The 15,203-nt window shown below is 60.2% G+C and overlaps 2 protein-coding genes across 3 annotated transcripts in view; one reads left to right on the top strand and one right to left on the bottom strand.

The window, feature by feature from the left end:
• On the top strand, positions 1 to 14,421 carry FASTK (Fas activated serine/threonine kinase). The gene is made up of 10 exons (XM_055708070.1): positions 1 to 178; positions 808 to 1,420; positions 3,337 to 3,807; positions 4,389 to 4,537; positions 4,784 to 5,000; positions 5,197 to 5,356; positions 6,018 to 6,109; positions 6,495 to 7,131; positions 7,493 to 7,607; positions 13,765 to 14,421. Exons 2-10 carry the CDS (start codon positions 853 to 855, stop codon positions 13,849 to 13,851), a joined length of 2,496 nt encoding a protein of 831 aa, XP_055564045.1. The 5' UTR covers positions 1 to 178; positions 808 to 852; the 3' UTR covers positions 13,852 to 14,421.
• The window catches only part of SLC4A2 (solute carrier family 4 member 2), a 19,683-nt gene continuing 18,901 nt past the window's right edge, over positions 14,422 to 15,203 (bottom strand). For both annotated transcript variants that reach the window (XM_055708069.1, XM_055708068.1), the window contains one exon: positions 14,422 to 15,177. In XM_055708069.1, coding sequence (XP_055564044.1) covers positions 15,097 to 15,177 — 81 coding nt within the window. In that variant the 3' untranslated portion in view covers positions 14,422 to 15,096. The remainder of the gene's footprint in view (positions 15,178 to 15,203) is intronic.

Here is a 15,203-nt window from a genome sequence, read left to right on the forward strand (position 1 = left end):
TTACATATGCCTCTACGCACGCGGACCGGCCCGCCCCCGGAAGTGTGGGCCGTGCGGAGGGCGGGGCCGCGGCCTCCTTCGGCCCTACGGGGGCTGTCGGGAAGATGGCGGACTCGATGTCCGGGCGGTGCTGAGCGGCCGGGGCGGCGGCGGGTCCCAGCGCGGCCGCGAGCGCCATGTAGGGCTGGGCCGGGGGCCGGGCGGGACAGGGCCGGGCCGGGTTGCTGGCCGGGCGCCGCGGGGCCTGCCTACGCTGGGCGGGTGGGGACAGCGCCCGTGGTGGGCCGGGTGTCGTGGTGCCGGTGCCGCCCAGCTCGGCCCGGGGGTCCTGGTACCAGAGGAGGGGAAGATCGGGGCAACCCTGGGATCCCGGTACCGAGGGAGGAGAGCTCAGTCCGGCCCGGGGGTGCCGGCACTGGGATAATGGAAGATCGGGGTGTCCCAGGGGTCCCGGTGCCCGTCGGGGCTCTGTATGTGCCGGGGCGCCGGGAAGGTGGGAGATGTGCGAGCCGGGGGCACCGGGAGAGGGGAGGGGCTTGTGTGGGCCGGGGACACCGGGGTCCCGGAACACCGGGGCTCGAGTGGGCTGCGGGCCCGCGGCCTGGGCGGCTGTGCAGGGCGGGGGTCCCGGTGCCAAGGGGGTTTTTGTGGGTGGGGGGACCTCAGAACGGCGCGGGCAGGCACCCCTGCACTGGGGCAGATCCCTGCAGGAGGGGTCCCAGTGTGGGCTCCATGTGTCCCTTGCTGGTTCCAGGCCTCCCAGAGACACGAGCTCACCGCCCCTCTCATCCCCCGTCTCATCCCCAGGGTCTCCCAGTTCTCGGAAGCCTCTCAAGCTGCCCTGCCCTCGCCATGCTGCGCCTGCTGCCATGGCTCCGTGCTCTGACCCGGGAGAGCGTGCGGCCTGGCGTCCTGCAGGGCCTGGCTGCTGGTGACAGGAGCAGGGCCGGGATGTATCCCACCTGCTACTGTGCAGGCAAAGCTAAGCAGCGGGCTGTGCTGCTCCCCCTGGACCCCTACGGCCATGGGCTGCTGCACACCTTTCCCCCAGATGCCTACAGGACTCGAGGCCATGGTAAGCGGAAGAGCTGGAACTTCATTCATGAGAAGATGAGTTATGACACCTTCTTCACAATGAAGCGTCTGATAGAGCGCTCACGCAGCGTAGGGGAAGTGCTGCGGTGGGTCACGCAGAACCCCAGCAAGGTGTCCGCCAGCCACTACCCCATCGCCCTGCACAAGCTGGGCCAGCTCTTGCAGCAGCAGCAGGGCCAGGCCACGCTGAACGGGGAGAGTCGCGGGCCCGGCCAGATGTTAGAACAGCCGGAGTTTCAGACTCTCTGTCAGGCCATCATCAGTGGCTGCTCCAAGTTCGATAACTTCAGCATTGTCAACTGCCTGTACGCCGCTGCTGCACTGGGTGAGTGTCCCGGGCTGCTAGCGTCTGCCTGTGTGGGGTTGTCCACAGAAAATGGGGAAAGCAGGCAGAGCAACTGGACGCAGGCTGGTGCTTGGGTTTGTGAGGTAACAGGAGAGCTTGCTGCTCTGGCTGCTATGAAGGAGGAAGGGTGTGCCAGAACAGGGGCTAGTGTCTGGGTTTGTGTGTGGGTTTACGTGTGAAGGTGGCTTTATGGCAGGCAGAGCTGTGCCCTTTGAAGGGGGAGGCTCTGCCCTCTGCGGGAAGGGAATCTGCAGGGTGGACTCTGGGGGCTCAGCTGGCTGGACCACCCTGCATGTCAGCCCAAAGAGCAGTCGAAGCAGTGGCCAACAGTGCCTGGCAAGTTGCGGGATAAACCACTCCTTGAGTTTTGTTCCAGTCCCTGAAAATCAGCAAACAGCTGCGCATCAGTGTGAGAAGCAAGATCTTGGGTAAACCCTTTGCAAGCCACGAGCCCTGTGTTGGGCATTTGATATTCAGGAGAAAAGGTTCAAGCCTGGCTGGGTTCCTGCACAGCAGTAGCCTCTGGGCATTACGGAGCCTGGGCTGGTGGGCAGGCGTGTCCTGGGAACAGGACTGCGCCAGGGCAGCTGCGGGCCCCGCAGATTCTCTGCATATGCCCTGGCCTGTGAGGAAGGGGATCATGTCTGGCAGTTGCCTGCAGCAGCAGGGGGCTGCCCTCCCCACCCCAGTGGTTCCTGCCAGCCCCATGCTCCACTGTCCCACATGCACATCTTCTGCCATTCTGTTTGCTTTTTTTTCCCACCGCAGCTGCGTGCTGGGCTGAGGCCTTGGCCCAGCCACATATGGAGACGCCCAGTCCCGGCTGTGGGTTGATGCAGTAACTAGATCCTGCTGAAAGTGGGGAGGGAAGAAGTTTCTGCTCTTCCCCCCTCTGCCTCACAGCGCCTTGTGTTTGTTGACACTGAACTCTGGGCTGCCAGGCGCCTCTCCCCTCAGCTGGGCTCCCCCTGGCCTGCTCTGGTTTTGACCCACACTTTGTTCTCCATCTGTCACCCTTCCCTGCTCACCATGCTTACCCACTTGTTAATGAAAACGCCAGTCTGCCTTTCTGAGGCCTTTTTTAAGGAACAAAGCAACTGCTCAGACCAATTCTTCACTTTTTCCACCTTCTGACTGATGTTTGATTAATGAGAAAACACAGCAACTTACCCCATGCTGCCTTAGTTGCTTTAAAGCGCTTTTGAAAATTAAAATCCTGTCAGCTGGCTTAGGAGACCAGTGGGCTACCAGGGCCTCATACAGTGCATAATGCTTCATGCATCTCCTGAAAATATCTCTCCTGACACATGAGGGATGGCCTTTGCCTTTTTTCGTAGCCGCGCTGTGTGCCTGGCCTCCTGTCTTTCTGTGGCTGAATAATATGTAGAGTTGGAAGAAAGTATTTTCCCCAGGAGCCGAGTTTGAAAGACTAAAGCTAAAGTAGAAAATGGGAGACAATTAGAAATGTGAAAGGATTAATTCCTGTCATACACGGACAGGTTTTTTTTTTTGTAATATGTGGCTGTCTTATTTGTCTTCCAACAGAAACTTTTTTTTAAAGTACTTTCTGAGGTGTATTATTTATCTTTAAGCAGTTTGAGACTTAAGAAATAAACCTTTCATTTGTGGATGAACTAAGGGACATCCATTTTGGTGAAATGGGTGGGAATAATCCAACGCCTCTACGTGACTTTTTCTGCAGTGCAAACATGGTGGTGTTCTGGTCAGGCTTTGCCAAACCGGTCCTCTTCCCCTTTCTCATCTTTGGTTTGTCACTGGCATGGCAAATCTGCCCTTCTCCAGCCATAGTCTCGTGCCTGAGCTTTCGAGGATGGTTGTGCCTAGTGAAGATGAGAGGTGGGGTCCGGCTGTCCCTAATCCCTTCCCTGTCACAGGCCTGCCTGGGGAATCACCGCTGGTGCGAGTGCTGGAGGACGAATCCCGGAGCCGCCTGGGCCGCTTCAACCAGAAGGATGTCTCCATGGTTTTCAGCAGCGTGATGCGGCTGCACCCGTCCAGCCCCCACCCCCTGGTCGAGTCCTGCCTCAGCAGTTTGGAGCGGCACCTGGAGAAGGAGCGGCACCCCCAGACCCTCTTCCTGCTCCTCTCCTACTACCGGCTGCGAGCGCAGGCGCTGCAGGGACACCCAGCCTCCGACCAGCAGCTGATCAACAACCGCAAGATCCTGCGCCTTGTCAGGCACACGCTGGGGCAAGTGAGTGCCATGCGGGAGCATGAGCTGGCCCTCTTGGACGAGATGCTGGCTCTGTGCGCCCAGGAGGCGAACAACAAGGCCCTGGAGGCCATCTTCAGCTCTCAGCTCTTCTACGAGAACCGCCAAGAGCGATTCATCCGCAGTATGGCAGGTGAGGGCAGGGTCTGCCCAGGCAGGGTCCCAGCCTTGCCCACTGTGCGAGCTTCCTCCCCGGTGTGGGGTGTGCTGGGCTCTGTCTGTGCATGTGGCAGCCTTGGAGCCTCCTTTCTTGGCCCCAGAGGATATCTGGGTCTGTGACAGCACCAGCTGGGGCCTGGCTGAGCACCAGTGAGGCCAGAGCAGGAGATGCCCTGCACTATGGCCACTCTGTCACTGACATCATCCCAGCCCAGCCCTTCCTGGGGCTGTGAGCCTGCCTCACCTCAAGACTGGGAGCAGGTTGGTTTCGGTGGGGTTTCTAACAGAAGGCCCCCCATTCCATGCATGTTCCAACTGTGCCTTCTGGGTGCATGTGACTGGAATCTGCCCGAGCCTCTTCACAAGCCCCATAATTTGATGGTTTTTGGAAGCCACCTGGATTTCAGGAGAGGTGGCTCTGCTGCCCAGGTCTCATTACCTCCCACCTGCCTGCACTGCCTTTCCTGCCCAGGCTGTAGTGGCTTTTGGAGAGCTGCATTTTGGACAGAGCCAGGCCCCTCTGACAGATACCCTGCTGTGGTTTGCTCTGTGCAGAGTGGCTCCCCAGGAAGGCAGAGAACCTTACCCCCTACACCATGGCCCTCATTGCCAAGTATGTGGCCCGGCACCGGCTGCGTGAGCCACGGCTGCTTGATACCATCGCTAACTTTCTCCTGAAGCGTGGGGAGCAGCTTGACAGCAAGGTGAGTGTTGGCCCTGGTCTGTGGGGGACGCCTGGGGCTGGCTCTGGGGATGCCCTGGTGCTGGGGGGAACCAGGGCCCTTCTGTGCCATTGGGCTGGGGCTTCTTGCTGGGGACCAACTGGGACCTGGCCTGACCCATATGGGTTGTGAGAACCTGTTTCTACCTGGCTCTGGGCAGGCCTGGGCCTGACCTGACCTTCATCCCACTGCCTGGCCCGGCCCCACTCCCTCTCCTCCTGCCTGCAGGTCATCCAGAAGCTGGTGTTTCCCTTCAGTCGCATGAATTACCGCCCATCCAACCACAGTGAGCTCTTCCCCAAGCTGGAGGCCATCCTGGAGCAGAAAGCCGGCAGCTCGCCCCTGGCAACAGTCAACATCCTCATGTCCATGTTTCAGCTTAGCCATTTCCCCCAGACTGTCCTGCACCAAGTCTTCTCCCCAGCATTCATCACCAATGTTATGAGTATGTTGGGTCTTTTCCAGGGTAAACCCAGCCATTAAAGCTTGGGGCTGGGGTGGGGATGGACTTGGAAAGCGTTGGGCAGAACAGACTCCCCTTGGGAGCGCAGGACCACCTTGCTGGCAGGCAGCCCCGCCAGGAGTGTGGCTGGGCAAGGAGGGGCTGCCGGGGTGTCTAGCCAGCCATCCTCTCCCCACAGGCAGCCCCTACGCGCTGATCGTGCGCCGCTACCTCTCGCTGCTGGATGCGGCAGTGGAGCTGGAGTTCCATGATTACAGTGGCCCACGTCTCGACCCACGCTACCGTGTCCTCATGTTTGAGCATGCTCTGACAGCTGACGAAGCCAACAGAAAGTACAGGTCAGTGGTGGCGGCAGGCAGTGTGCTGGGGAGGGGAGAGCATGGCTGGGAGTGCAGTCTGCTGGGCACCCCGCTGCCTGTCCCTCGCAGGTGGGCAGAGTGGTGTCACTTGGGACATGTGGTCTGTGACCTTGTACTGGTAGGATCCCAGCTGGGGTAAAGGCCCGTACATGAGCTCTGAAGCCTGTAGTGGAGCAGTGTAGAATCATTTAGAATTCTTTAGAATCACAGAATTGTTGAGGTTGGAAAAGACCCTTAAGATCACAAGAGTCTAACCATTAACCTAACACTGCCAACTCCACTGCTAAACCACGTCCCTAAGTGCCATGTCTACAGGTCTTTTAAATTTCTCCAGGGACGGTGACTCCACCACTTCCCTGGGCAGTGTGTTCCAGTGCTTGGCAACCCTTTCAGTGAGGAAGAATACGTTGTTGGTGCAGCAATATTGGGAGGAGCTTTTCTTCTGAATGAGTTGAAGCATGTCCCCTCCTTGCCCCAGAACAGCAGAGCCTGAAGCTCAAGGCTGTTATTATTTCTCACTCCCAGGCACCTTCCCATCTCTACAGATGTGCTCAGAGGGAGAACGTGGGTCGGCAGGGCTTGGTGGGGCAGGCTGGGGGCCCTCTCTAGTGTATCCTCCGACTCTTCTTTTTCCCCTCAGTTACAAGGGGCTGGTGGCAGAGGCCCTGCGGCAGCTGGTGGGAGAGGAGTGCTATCGGCAGGACGAGGTGCTGCCCCCAGGATACTGCACAGGTTGCCTGGCTGGGCGCGCGCTTTGGGGCAGGGCTGTGGCTCTGGGGAGGGGGCTGGCAGTTGGGATCTGGGGGGCTGTGGGTGCAGCAGAAGCCCTGCAGCTGCTTGGGGGAGGCCTGAGGCTGGGGGAATATTCAGGGCAGAACTAGATTTAGCTGCTTTGTCCCTGCCTTACCCTGGTGCTTTGGGACAAAGCTTCCTGAGCCACCCCTGCCGCAGGAGGGCTCAGCTGGGCCAGTGCAGCGGGGAGCTCCCTCTGCGCTCCTGTTTGCCGGGTTGGCTGGCACAACAGCCCACCGTGGGGCACATGGGGTCCCTGAGCCTGTGTTTTATCAGTAAAGGGGTCTCAAGGCCCAGTGCTGATCCCTGTTCTCTCTCTCCACAGACTTCCTGCTGTGGATTAACCGCTCGGGCACTGTGCTGCCTCTCTCCCGTGTTCCTGCAGCTTCCAAGGCTCCCTCTGCCCATGCTACAACTTCCCCTGCCGCCATCTCCTTGCGCACAAGCGTCCTGGCCCTGACCTCGGACTTGCAGGACTTTGCCCCATTTGCTCCAGAGACGCCAAGCAGCCCCCCGGGCTCCCGGGAGAGCAACTTGGCTGGGCGGTTCCTCCCCACGCTTTGCCCTGCCCCGGGGGGGCCCTGCTACCAGCCCCCCTCGGACTATTACTGCGGCCTGAGCAAAGAGTCTTCCCTGGAGAGCCAGGGCAGCTCCACGTTAAGCAGCCCTTCCGAGTGCCTCTCTGCGCAGCCAGCTGGCACCCCTGACTGCTCCCCCAGGGGCACCTCCTCAGCCACCCTCTTCCAGTTCCCCATCAGCAAGATTCTGGAGGAGGAGGAGGAGGCTACCGCAGGCTGCCCTGGGCATGATCACAACTGCTTCCAGGGGGAGCAGGACCAGGAGGAACCGGAGGAAAGCAGCCCACCCCCTGTCGAGGATGCCTGCCCTCCACCCTCTCCGTGCCGGCCCAGCCCCAAGCGAGGGCCAGGCGATGGGCCGCAAGGAGCCGAAGAGATTCAGAGGTAACTGAGGTAGCCGGTCTGTGTCCCCGCTCCCTTCCAGCATCACAGCTGCCCTGGGCCCGTGCTGGCACCGGCTGCAGCCCCTGCTGTCCCCAGCATTCAGCCCCAGCCCCCTTCTGCCCTGTGCTGCCAGGTGCCCGGTGGCCACGCAGGCTGTGCTGCAGAGACCCCTGTCCCCACCACCCCCCGGCCCCGGGGTGCAGCATGTCCCAGCTGGGCGTGCTGCCGGGCATAGGGGGTGCTGCCCTTCACCCACTGCAGTGCTGGGGACCAGGTGCGGGCCACACTGCTGCCTGTCCTGCCTGCAGGGTCTGTGGCGTGGGGTAACGCTGCTCTTCTCCCCTGGCTCTGTCCTCTGCAGGGTGGTGCTGTCGGTCAATGACAAATGGCATTACTGCCAGAACTCCGACATACTTGTGGGCTCGCGAGCCATGAGGGACAGGCACTTGCGACTGCTGGGCTACTGTCTGGTGCAGGTAAGCAGGGGACTGCCCCCTTCCCCTCCTCCCGCCAGGCAGAAACAGCCCGTGGCTGTGTGACGAGATGGGTGACAGGCTGCGGGCGGCAGAGCTGGCATCCCCACTGTAAACAATCCAACAGGAGCCATCCTTCCATGCTTGCTGCTCATGAGAGGAAGCAGCGACTCATCCTTATGACTCCTTTTTGCCCTCCCCCGCCACACCCCAAGATTTTTTTCATTGCAGCTGGCAGGTGATGCCAGCCCTGGTGCCCCAGTGGAAAGTACAGACAAGGGGCCAGCCCCTTCCTGTCTGCTGGCCCAGCAGGAATCCCATCCTGCGGGTCTGCCGCCTGGAGCTTGGACCCAACCTGCTTGCTGGGCAGGGAGGGGAGAAGGGGAAGTTGGCTCAGCCTGGGCCCAGCAGGCATGTCAGCAGCAGCAGTGTCTGCTGCAGGGCCTCGGGTGGAAACCAAGTGGGGGATGTGGCTCGGCCTGATAACCTGCGCTGTGGTCCTGGCTGTCAGTTCTGCAAGCATGGATGTGCAAGTGGAGGCGAGGCAAGGAGGGAAACCTCCCTTCGGTGCCTGTCTCAGAGCTCTGGTCCATTTGGTGCAGCCTCTGTGAATAGAGAAGCCCTCGAGGCTTCGCCACACCTTCGCAATTGTCTTCAGATTTCTTTGAAAACTTCAGATGTTGTTTTAAGGTGTGCAGCTTCTATAAGCCTATTTGTGGGGTGATTTTTAGCTTGAGGACAGATCTTTCTGAGGAAAACAACTCAGAAGCGCAGGCCTCTTATTCCTGTTTACTTTACTTCAGAGATCACCTGAGTTGCAGTCATAGCTCTACCAAGCAGTCCCATAACCATTTCTTAAAGCTTCTTACCTCCCCTGCTGCGACGGCACAGCGTGCCAACACAAAGCTCCTCCTAATTTCATAATTTGCAACATACATAGTTCAGAAGCCCTTTGTTTATGCATAGCTTTGGCAGTCCTGTGACTCAGGTTGGGGTATTTCCTTGGAGATCCCAAAGTGCAGAGCAGTGGAGCGGGACCAGCTCTCCTGTGCACTGCGCCCTGGGTCTCTCTTGTGCTGGCATTCAGGACGGGCTGCCCAGGGCCAGCCATGTCCCCAGGCAGCAGTGGGGACCAGCAGCTTTGTTGTGCAGAGGAGGGCTCCCCAGTGTCCACTGCTGGGCTCAAGGCCGATGCCGCAGGCTCTCGCTGCATGTCTGGGCTCCGGGATGCCCTTGGTTGAGGAAAGGCGCTTGGCACAGCTGCCCCTGCTCCCATCTTTGTGCCACTGCGTCCGAGAGCCAAAAGCTGCCCTTTCCTGCTTGCCCTCTGCCCAGCACACTTGCCACCCACAGCAGCCAGGGACTGTGCTCACCCTGCAGTTGGCCCAGCTGTGGGGTCCATGCCCCATCTCAGGCTGTCTCTGGTAACCGCTACTGCTGGGGTCTGCGCCCCTAGTGCAGGTCAGGGCTGCTGATCACCAGCCCCTTGCTCTGAGGAGCAAGGCAGAATGGGCATGGGTGCAGGCAAGGAAGAGCATGCTCTGGCTCCTCGTGTGCACAGGGAGGTGCTCCGTCCGGCAGCATGCTGTGAGGTGTCGGGACCCGCCTGATGAAAGCTGCAGGAGCTCTTCCCCTTTGCTCAGCGTGCCTTATCAGTGTGCAGCTGCTGGCATGGTTAGCTCCCTTTGGGTATGTAACAACAGGCACTCTGGTCCCATCCCCTCTACTCCTCCAGCAGCACATGGTGGCAGATCGTGAGAAGATGAGTCAGAAATGGACTGTGGATAGTCCAAGGACTCCTGCAACAGAGCATGTGTCTGAACAGCCATGTTGAGTCACCCTGACGGACCTCTTCTCTCAGCATTGTATTCCTCTTTGGTCCTGTATTTCTTCCACACCTGCAGCATCCAGTGCCAACAAGCTTCAGGCAGTACTACTTGCAACAGGCTCTGTTTGTTTTAAACCTGCTGTCTGGTTAGCCAGCATGGTGATGCTGGGTCTGGTACCACAAAGGAGTGAAGAGCAGCCCTGTGGTTACCTTCTTCTGTGCTTGTGGTTCCAGAGGTCGCTTCCCTTTAGCCACCCCTTTAAGACAAAGAACCCCAGGCAGTTCAACTTCTTCCTGAGTTGAAGCTGCTTCATAGCTTGGTGGTTACTCTTCTTGTTTGAGGTTTATTTCCTCTATTTCTTCTTCTGACACCTTTACAGAATCACGGAGTAGTTGAGGTAGTAGCAGGGGCTTCTGGAGATCATCCAGCCCAACTCTGGCTCACCTACAGCAGGTTGCTCAGTACTATGTCCTGTCAAGTTCTGAATGGCTCAGTGACAGTTTGCTTTCTGGGTAACCTGTTCCAGACTCAAGGCCCATGCTGCTTTACCCTTACAGTACAAGAGGATTTTCTTGTGTTTGGGGGAGCATGTTTGTGTGTAGCTTTTTCTTAAGTTTAAATGGGATTTCCAGTATTTTGGGTTTGTGCCCTTGCCTCACTCTCTGTCACTGGGCACCACTAGGAGTCTGGATCTGTCGTCTTTGGGTATTTGTACATATAGATAAGATGCTTCGATCCTTTTCTTCTCCAGCTCTGTCAGCCTCTTCTCATGTATCATGTGCTTTAGTCCCGTAATCATCTTTGTGGCTCTGCACCAGACATGTTCCGCTATACCCATGTCTTGTTCTGGGGAGCCCAGCTTTGGACACTCCAGATGTGTCTCACCAGTGCTGAGCAGCAGAGAAGGATCCGTTCCCTCAGCCTGCTCACCATGCTCTTCCTAACACAGCCTGGGATGCTGTCGCGCCTTTGCTGCAAGGGAGCACTGCTGGCCAGCATTCAGTTTGTCCATTGGGACCCTTAGTCCCTTTTCTGCAAAGCCACTTTCCAGCCAGTTGGCCCCAGCCTGTCCTGGTTCGTGGGGTTATTCCCTGCTAGGGTCAGGGCTTGGCCCTTCCCTGCCTGGGGGCCATTTCTCCAGCCCTTTTGGGTCCTTCTGAATGGCAGCACCACCATCTGGTGTGTCAGCCGCTCCTCCCCGTCTGGTACTGTGCGGCCTTGCCAGGGGTGCACTTGGTCCGGGTCACTGATGAGGATACTAATCAGCATTGGCCCCCATACTGACTGCTGGGGTATGTGGCTTGTGACTTGGTCCAGCTGGACGTTGTGCCTGTCTGCAGCTCTTTGACCCTGGCAGTTCAGCCCTCCTTGTATTTAATTTAAGGCCTTCTCTTGCTGACTGTTGCATTGCCGCGTGTGTGCTCAATGGGTGCTGGACTGCCTGTCATGTCTGGCATGCTGCTAAGCTGTCTGGCTGTGTCTGTGTGACCGTGCCAGGGCCGGCTCCTCCTCGGGGTGCCGCTGATCTGTAGCAGCAGCAGCTGCGGGTTTGGCAGTGCCTCTGAGCAGGGCTGCTGTGGCACAGTGCACAGGGGCTGCCCGCCGTGACTGCAAAGGGCATTGACGGATCTTGCACCCGGACCCTTCCTTGCCTCTGTCCTCTGGTCCAACCTGTGTGCTGCTTCCACCCCTCTGGCAGGCGGTGGGAGTGCTGTGACAGGGTCACCTACTGTGGGCCCTCTGCTCTGCCCACAGGTGCTCTGGCTCTTGGCCCTTTCCAAGGTAGGTGTTCTTTTACCTGGTGGTCCTGACCTTTTATTGACAGCCAGCTCTTTTCCCTTGAAAGTTTCTAGGTGAGGACACGCTCCTTCCTTCCCAGGATCCTGCCCTGAAAAGCAGCTGGATCTGATGTTCCCACAGACCCTGTCCTGGCTCTGGCATTACTTGCTTCCAGTCTGTTTGCGTGTGAAGGAGTTTTCTGTGTTCTTGATCCTTCCATAGTGTCTGAAGGGCAAGCCTGCTGGGGAGGCAGACCCTGCAGAGCTGGGCAGTGAGGAAATGAGCATGAAGCAGTGGAAGGAGATGGCTTTGTAGCAGAACTGCCAGAAACCTTTGATTCAGGAGCCAGAGGACTTGGTTCCTTCTCCCCAGACAAAGTTAGTAACCTTTTCGCCCCTGGCCTGCATGGGACTGCTGGAGAACACCGCCTGTCTGCTGTCCCGGGGCAGTGTGTGCAGTTTGTCCATGTGTCCCATCCCAGTTGCTCATCTGTGATGGTCGCAAACAGGTCCTGAGCCCTGTGCAGCGCCCATGTCAGGATCTAGCCTTTCTGTGGAGTCCCTGTGTCATCTGTGCCAAATTTTCCCATCCTGGCCCCTCACGATGCCTATTGCTAGCCCTGTTTCTCAATGAGCTGGTAAGAAAAAGCTTCCTCCTTTGCAGGCCAACTCCTATGTGTCATGATCTGCAACTCCCGAGGGATGGCAGTGGCCTCTCCAAGCAGCCTTGGATGCTTCTGGTATAGTAGACCACCCCCTTGCCGTGCAGGGAGCGCTTCCCCAACAGCTCTCCTGCAGACCCAGCCCTGTGCAGGCTCCTCCAGAAGGCTGGGCCCCAGCCCTGCTCCGAGTGGGCTTCATGAATGCAGCCCCTGCAGGGCCCTGGTCTCCTGCCGTCCATGGACGGTGCAGGACCAGCTGGGTGGCACAGCCCTGAGCAGCGCAGCCGGTGGGTCACTTCCCCGCAGAGGGGGATGCTTTCCCCCTGCTCTCCAGGGTGGCCAGAGCTGCCTCCTGGTGTGCGGGGCTCATCCGCTCAGCCCTAGGGGCTGGGAAGGGCAGGTGAGTTCTGGGCTGAGCACTGCCCTGCATAGCTCCGGCCCCAGCCCCCTGCGGCTGCCTCTTTTAGCAGGATCTCCAAGCCTGGAGGAGGCTTCTCCTGTACTTCCATGTTCCCAGGTGGGATGGGGCAGGACTCCTCTTGTGCCTGGGTAGCAAAACACACCGAGAGCTGGACTGCGGTGGGGTGAGCGTGCAGGTCCTGTTGCTTTTAGCCCTCTGTGGTGCTGCCAGGCGGCCAAGGCGTGTGGGTGACAGCCACCCTTAGTCGTGCTCCATGAGCACTGATGGTGCCTTCGGGGATGTTGGACCAGCAGAGCTTCCAGCCGCCCTGGCAAGCTTTGCTCCCCGGTCCCTGAGAGCAACGTGGAGGGGGGCACTGGTGGTGGCTGGACTCTCCTGGTTGTCCCTGTGGATCCCTTCCCATGCGGCTGCTGGTGGGCAGGTTTGCACAATTCCTTTGGTGCTCCCGGATGAGTGTGGGGACAGGCATGCATCTGGGCTGGAGCAGGGGCTGTCGGTGACAAGCCCTGGGGCAAGAGGACCTTGAACTGGGAATCGGTGTTTTTAGGGACCGGGTCTGTTTAGAGAAGCAACTGCCGGGTTGTCCCCAGACAGTGCCTGCAAGGGCAGTGACAGGGCACAAGCCCAGACCCACCTCTGCTCCCCCCCACGTGGGTGCATCTGTCTTGTGGTCGGGGTGGCCCAGGGCTCGTGGCCCTTCTGGTGGGTGTTCAGCTCCAGGTTGTATTTGCTGTTGGGGGTCACAGAGTACTCCTGGCTCCACAGACCGACATCCAGTTCAGCTTTCCCAGTGGGGCCTCCACTCCCTCTCGGTGCCCTGTACTGGCTCCCCTGGGCAAAGGGAGGGGAGTCGCCCTTTCTGTGGGTCCCGCTGCTGCCTTTCCCTCGCTGGCTGTGGTTAAAGTGACGCGTTGGGGCAGAACTGTTACCTGGGCTCGCTGCTGCAGCCCTGCTGTTGGGGGCTGCCCCTTGCTGCCGCTAGCCCCAGGCTCCCCGACCCTGCTCGGCAGGAGGGCAGCTGCGTTTCGCTCCTCACCCCTCCCCGGGTGGTTGGCGACTGCGGTTAAAGGTTAGGGGAGGCTTGAGAGCCCCTGGCCCTGCAGTGCCGCACATCCTCCCCACGTGTGCCCCCCGTGTGTGCTGGGCTCACCCCAGCGGGGATGGGGATGGGGCCGCCCGCCCTTGCCAGTGGGTGGCCAGGGTCGGGGGTAGCAGAGCCAGCGCAGGCAGGCGTGTGGGGAATTTTGCCCCCCCAGGAGGCAGCACCTTGCCTGGGGTGGGTTGGAATGCTGAGCTGGGGCTCGGCTGCTCCTCCCGTGTCCCCCGTTCCGCTGGAACAGCACCGTCCTTTCCCTGGGAAGGTGCCGAGTCCTGGTTCTTCCCGCTGCCCCACGGATGGCTGGGGCTGGCTGCAGGGGGTGGTGGGGGGTGGCAGGGCTGCTCTGACGGTTTCTCCCTGTCCCCTTTCAGCTGCCCTACACGGAGCTGGAGAAGGTGAGTGGCATCGAGGAGGCCAAGCACTACCTGCGGCAGAAGCTGAGGGAGCTGCGCTTCTGAGGGACAGACGCCCCGAGTCCCAGGCCCTGGGCAGGGGTGGGTGCAGGCGGGTGCTGCCAGCCCTTTTCCCCTTGGGGTGGGGGGGGGGGTGGGGGAGACAGAGCCATCCCCTGTCCTGGGGGACGCAGGGCCAGGCTGTGGGCACCTGCTCCTTGATGTGGGGCTGGGGTAGTGTGAGATTATTTATTGCCATTAGCAGGGGGAAGGGGTGTGACTTGACTGGTGCATAGGGGAGTGTTTGGGTGCTGGGGGCGGTGGGGAGGGGGCGGGAGGTCCCTTGCTGCCGCCCCCCCCGGCCCAGCCACCCCAGCCCTGTCTGTAAGAGTCATTGCCAGGGGGCCTTGCCTGGCTTCCTGGCAGCCTTGGGGATGTCCCTCTGCCCCCAGCACTGGGAGGGAGGGTTAGCACCTGCGGGGTCTGGGGGGTGGGGGGGGGTGCTGCAGCAGCCCCCACACATGGCAGGGAGCAGGTTTGCACAGGGGGCTGCTCCCCAGGCCCTGAGGCGGGAGGAGGGGGGGGGGGGCGCTTGGGAAGCAGGGGTTAACTTTACAATAAAACTGGTGAAAAATGTGCAAAGTCCATTCTGTTTATTAGTAGGAGGCAGCAGCTGGGCTGGGCCCCTGCAAGGTGACCCCCATGCCCCCCCCCCCTTTGGCAGCAGTGCCCGTACCGGGCCCTGGCAGCGTGTGGTGCAGGGGGTGCTGCTGCCTGCAGCCCTGCCCTTGCACGGCCACGGCGCGGGCAGGGGGGCATGAGGCTCGCCCCCCTCCTCTCCCCACCTGGGCCCCCCTTCAGCCCGGCATGCTCACTACAAAGCTGTTTATTGCCTTTTAAATTACTCTGTTAAATAAAACATGGTGAGATTTAGGCAACACCTGATTGTCTGGTGGGAGCCCAGGGCCAGGCTGGGGCTGCAGAGGGGCTGAGGCAGGGCCAGGACCTGCAGCTCTGCTGGGGGGTGACCGGGGGGGCTCTGCCCCGTGGCGTGGTCAGGATGTGCCCAAGGGGGACTGAATGCACAGCCCAGCCCTGCACTGCTCAGGAGGGGTGCAGGGGGTCCCTGGTGGGGCAAGGCTGCGGGCCGGCATCTCTTTGGCAGGGGTCCCACCTGAAGGTGTGGGGAGCGTGGGGTGCCCGTCCCTGGCCGGGCACAGCTGCACAGCCACTGCCCCCAGCCCTGCACAGGACGGCAACGCGGGGGCCTGGCCGTGCCTGGCCCCGGGTGACTCGCTGGCTGGCGTGCGGTCACACCGGCATCGGCATTTCATTGTACTCGTCCACACCTTCCCGCTCGTCGAAGATGGGCTCGGCCTCGTCTGCATCCAGCTGTGGGGAGATGGCAGCTGAGCAGG

Source organism: Falco cherrug, chromosome 4 (assembly GCF_023634085.1).
Source record: "Falco cherrug isolate bFalChe1 chromosome 4, bFalChe1.pri, whole genome shotgun sequence".
Taxonomy (NCBI): domain Eukaryota; kingdom Metazoa; phylum Chordata; class Aves; order Falconiformes; family Falconidae; genus Falco; species Falco cherrug.

Bases quoted from the DNA above. Each gene is read 5' to 3' on its own strand.
- FASTK (XM_055708070.1), top strand. From the start codon at position 853: ATGCTGCGCCTGCTGCCATGGCTCCGTGCTCTGACCCGGGAGAGCGTG. The intron at 3,808-4,388 runs GTGAGGGCAGGG...TGCTCTGTGCAG, and splicing joins ATTCATCCGCAGTATGGCAG to AGTGGCTCCCCAGGAAGGCA. The intron at 7,132-7,492 runs GTAACTGAGGTA...TGTCCTCTGCAG, and splicing joins GGAGCCGAAGAGATTCAGAG to GGTGGTGCTGTCGGTCAATG.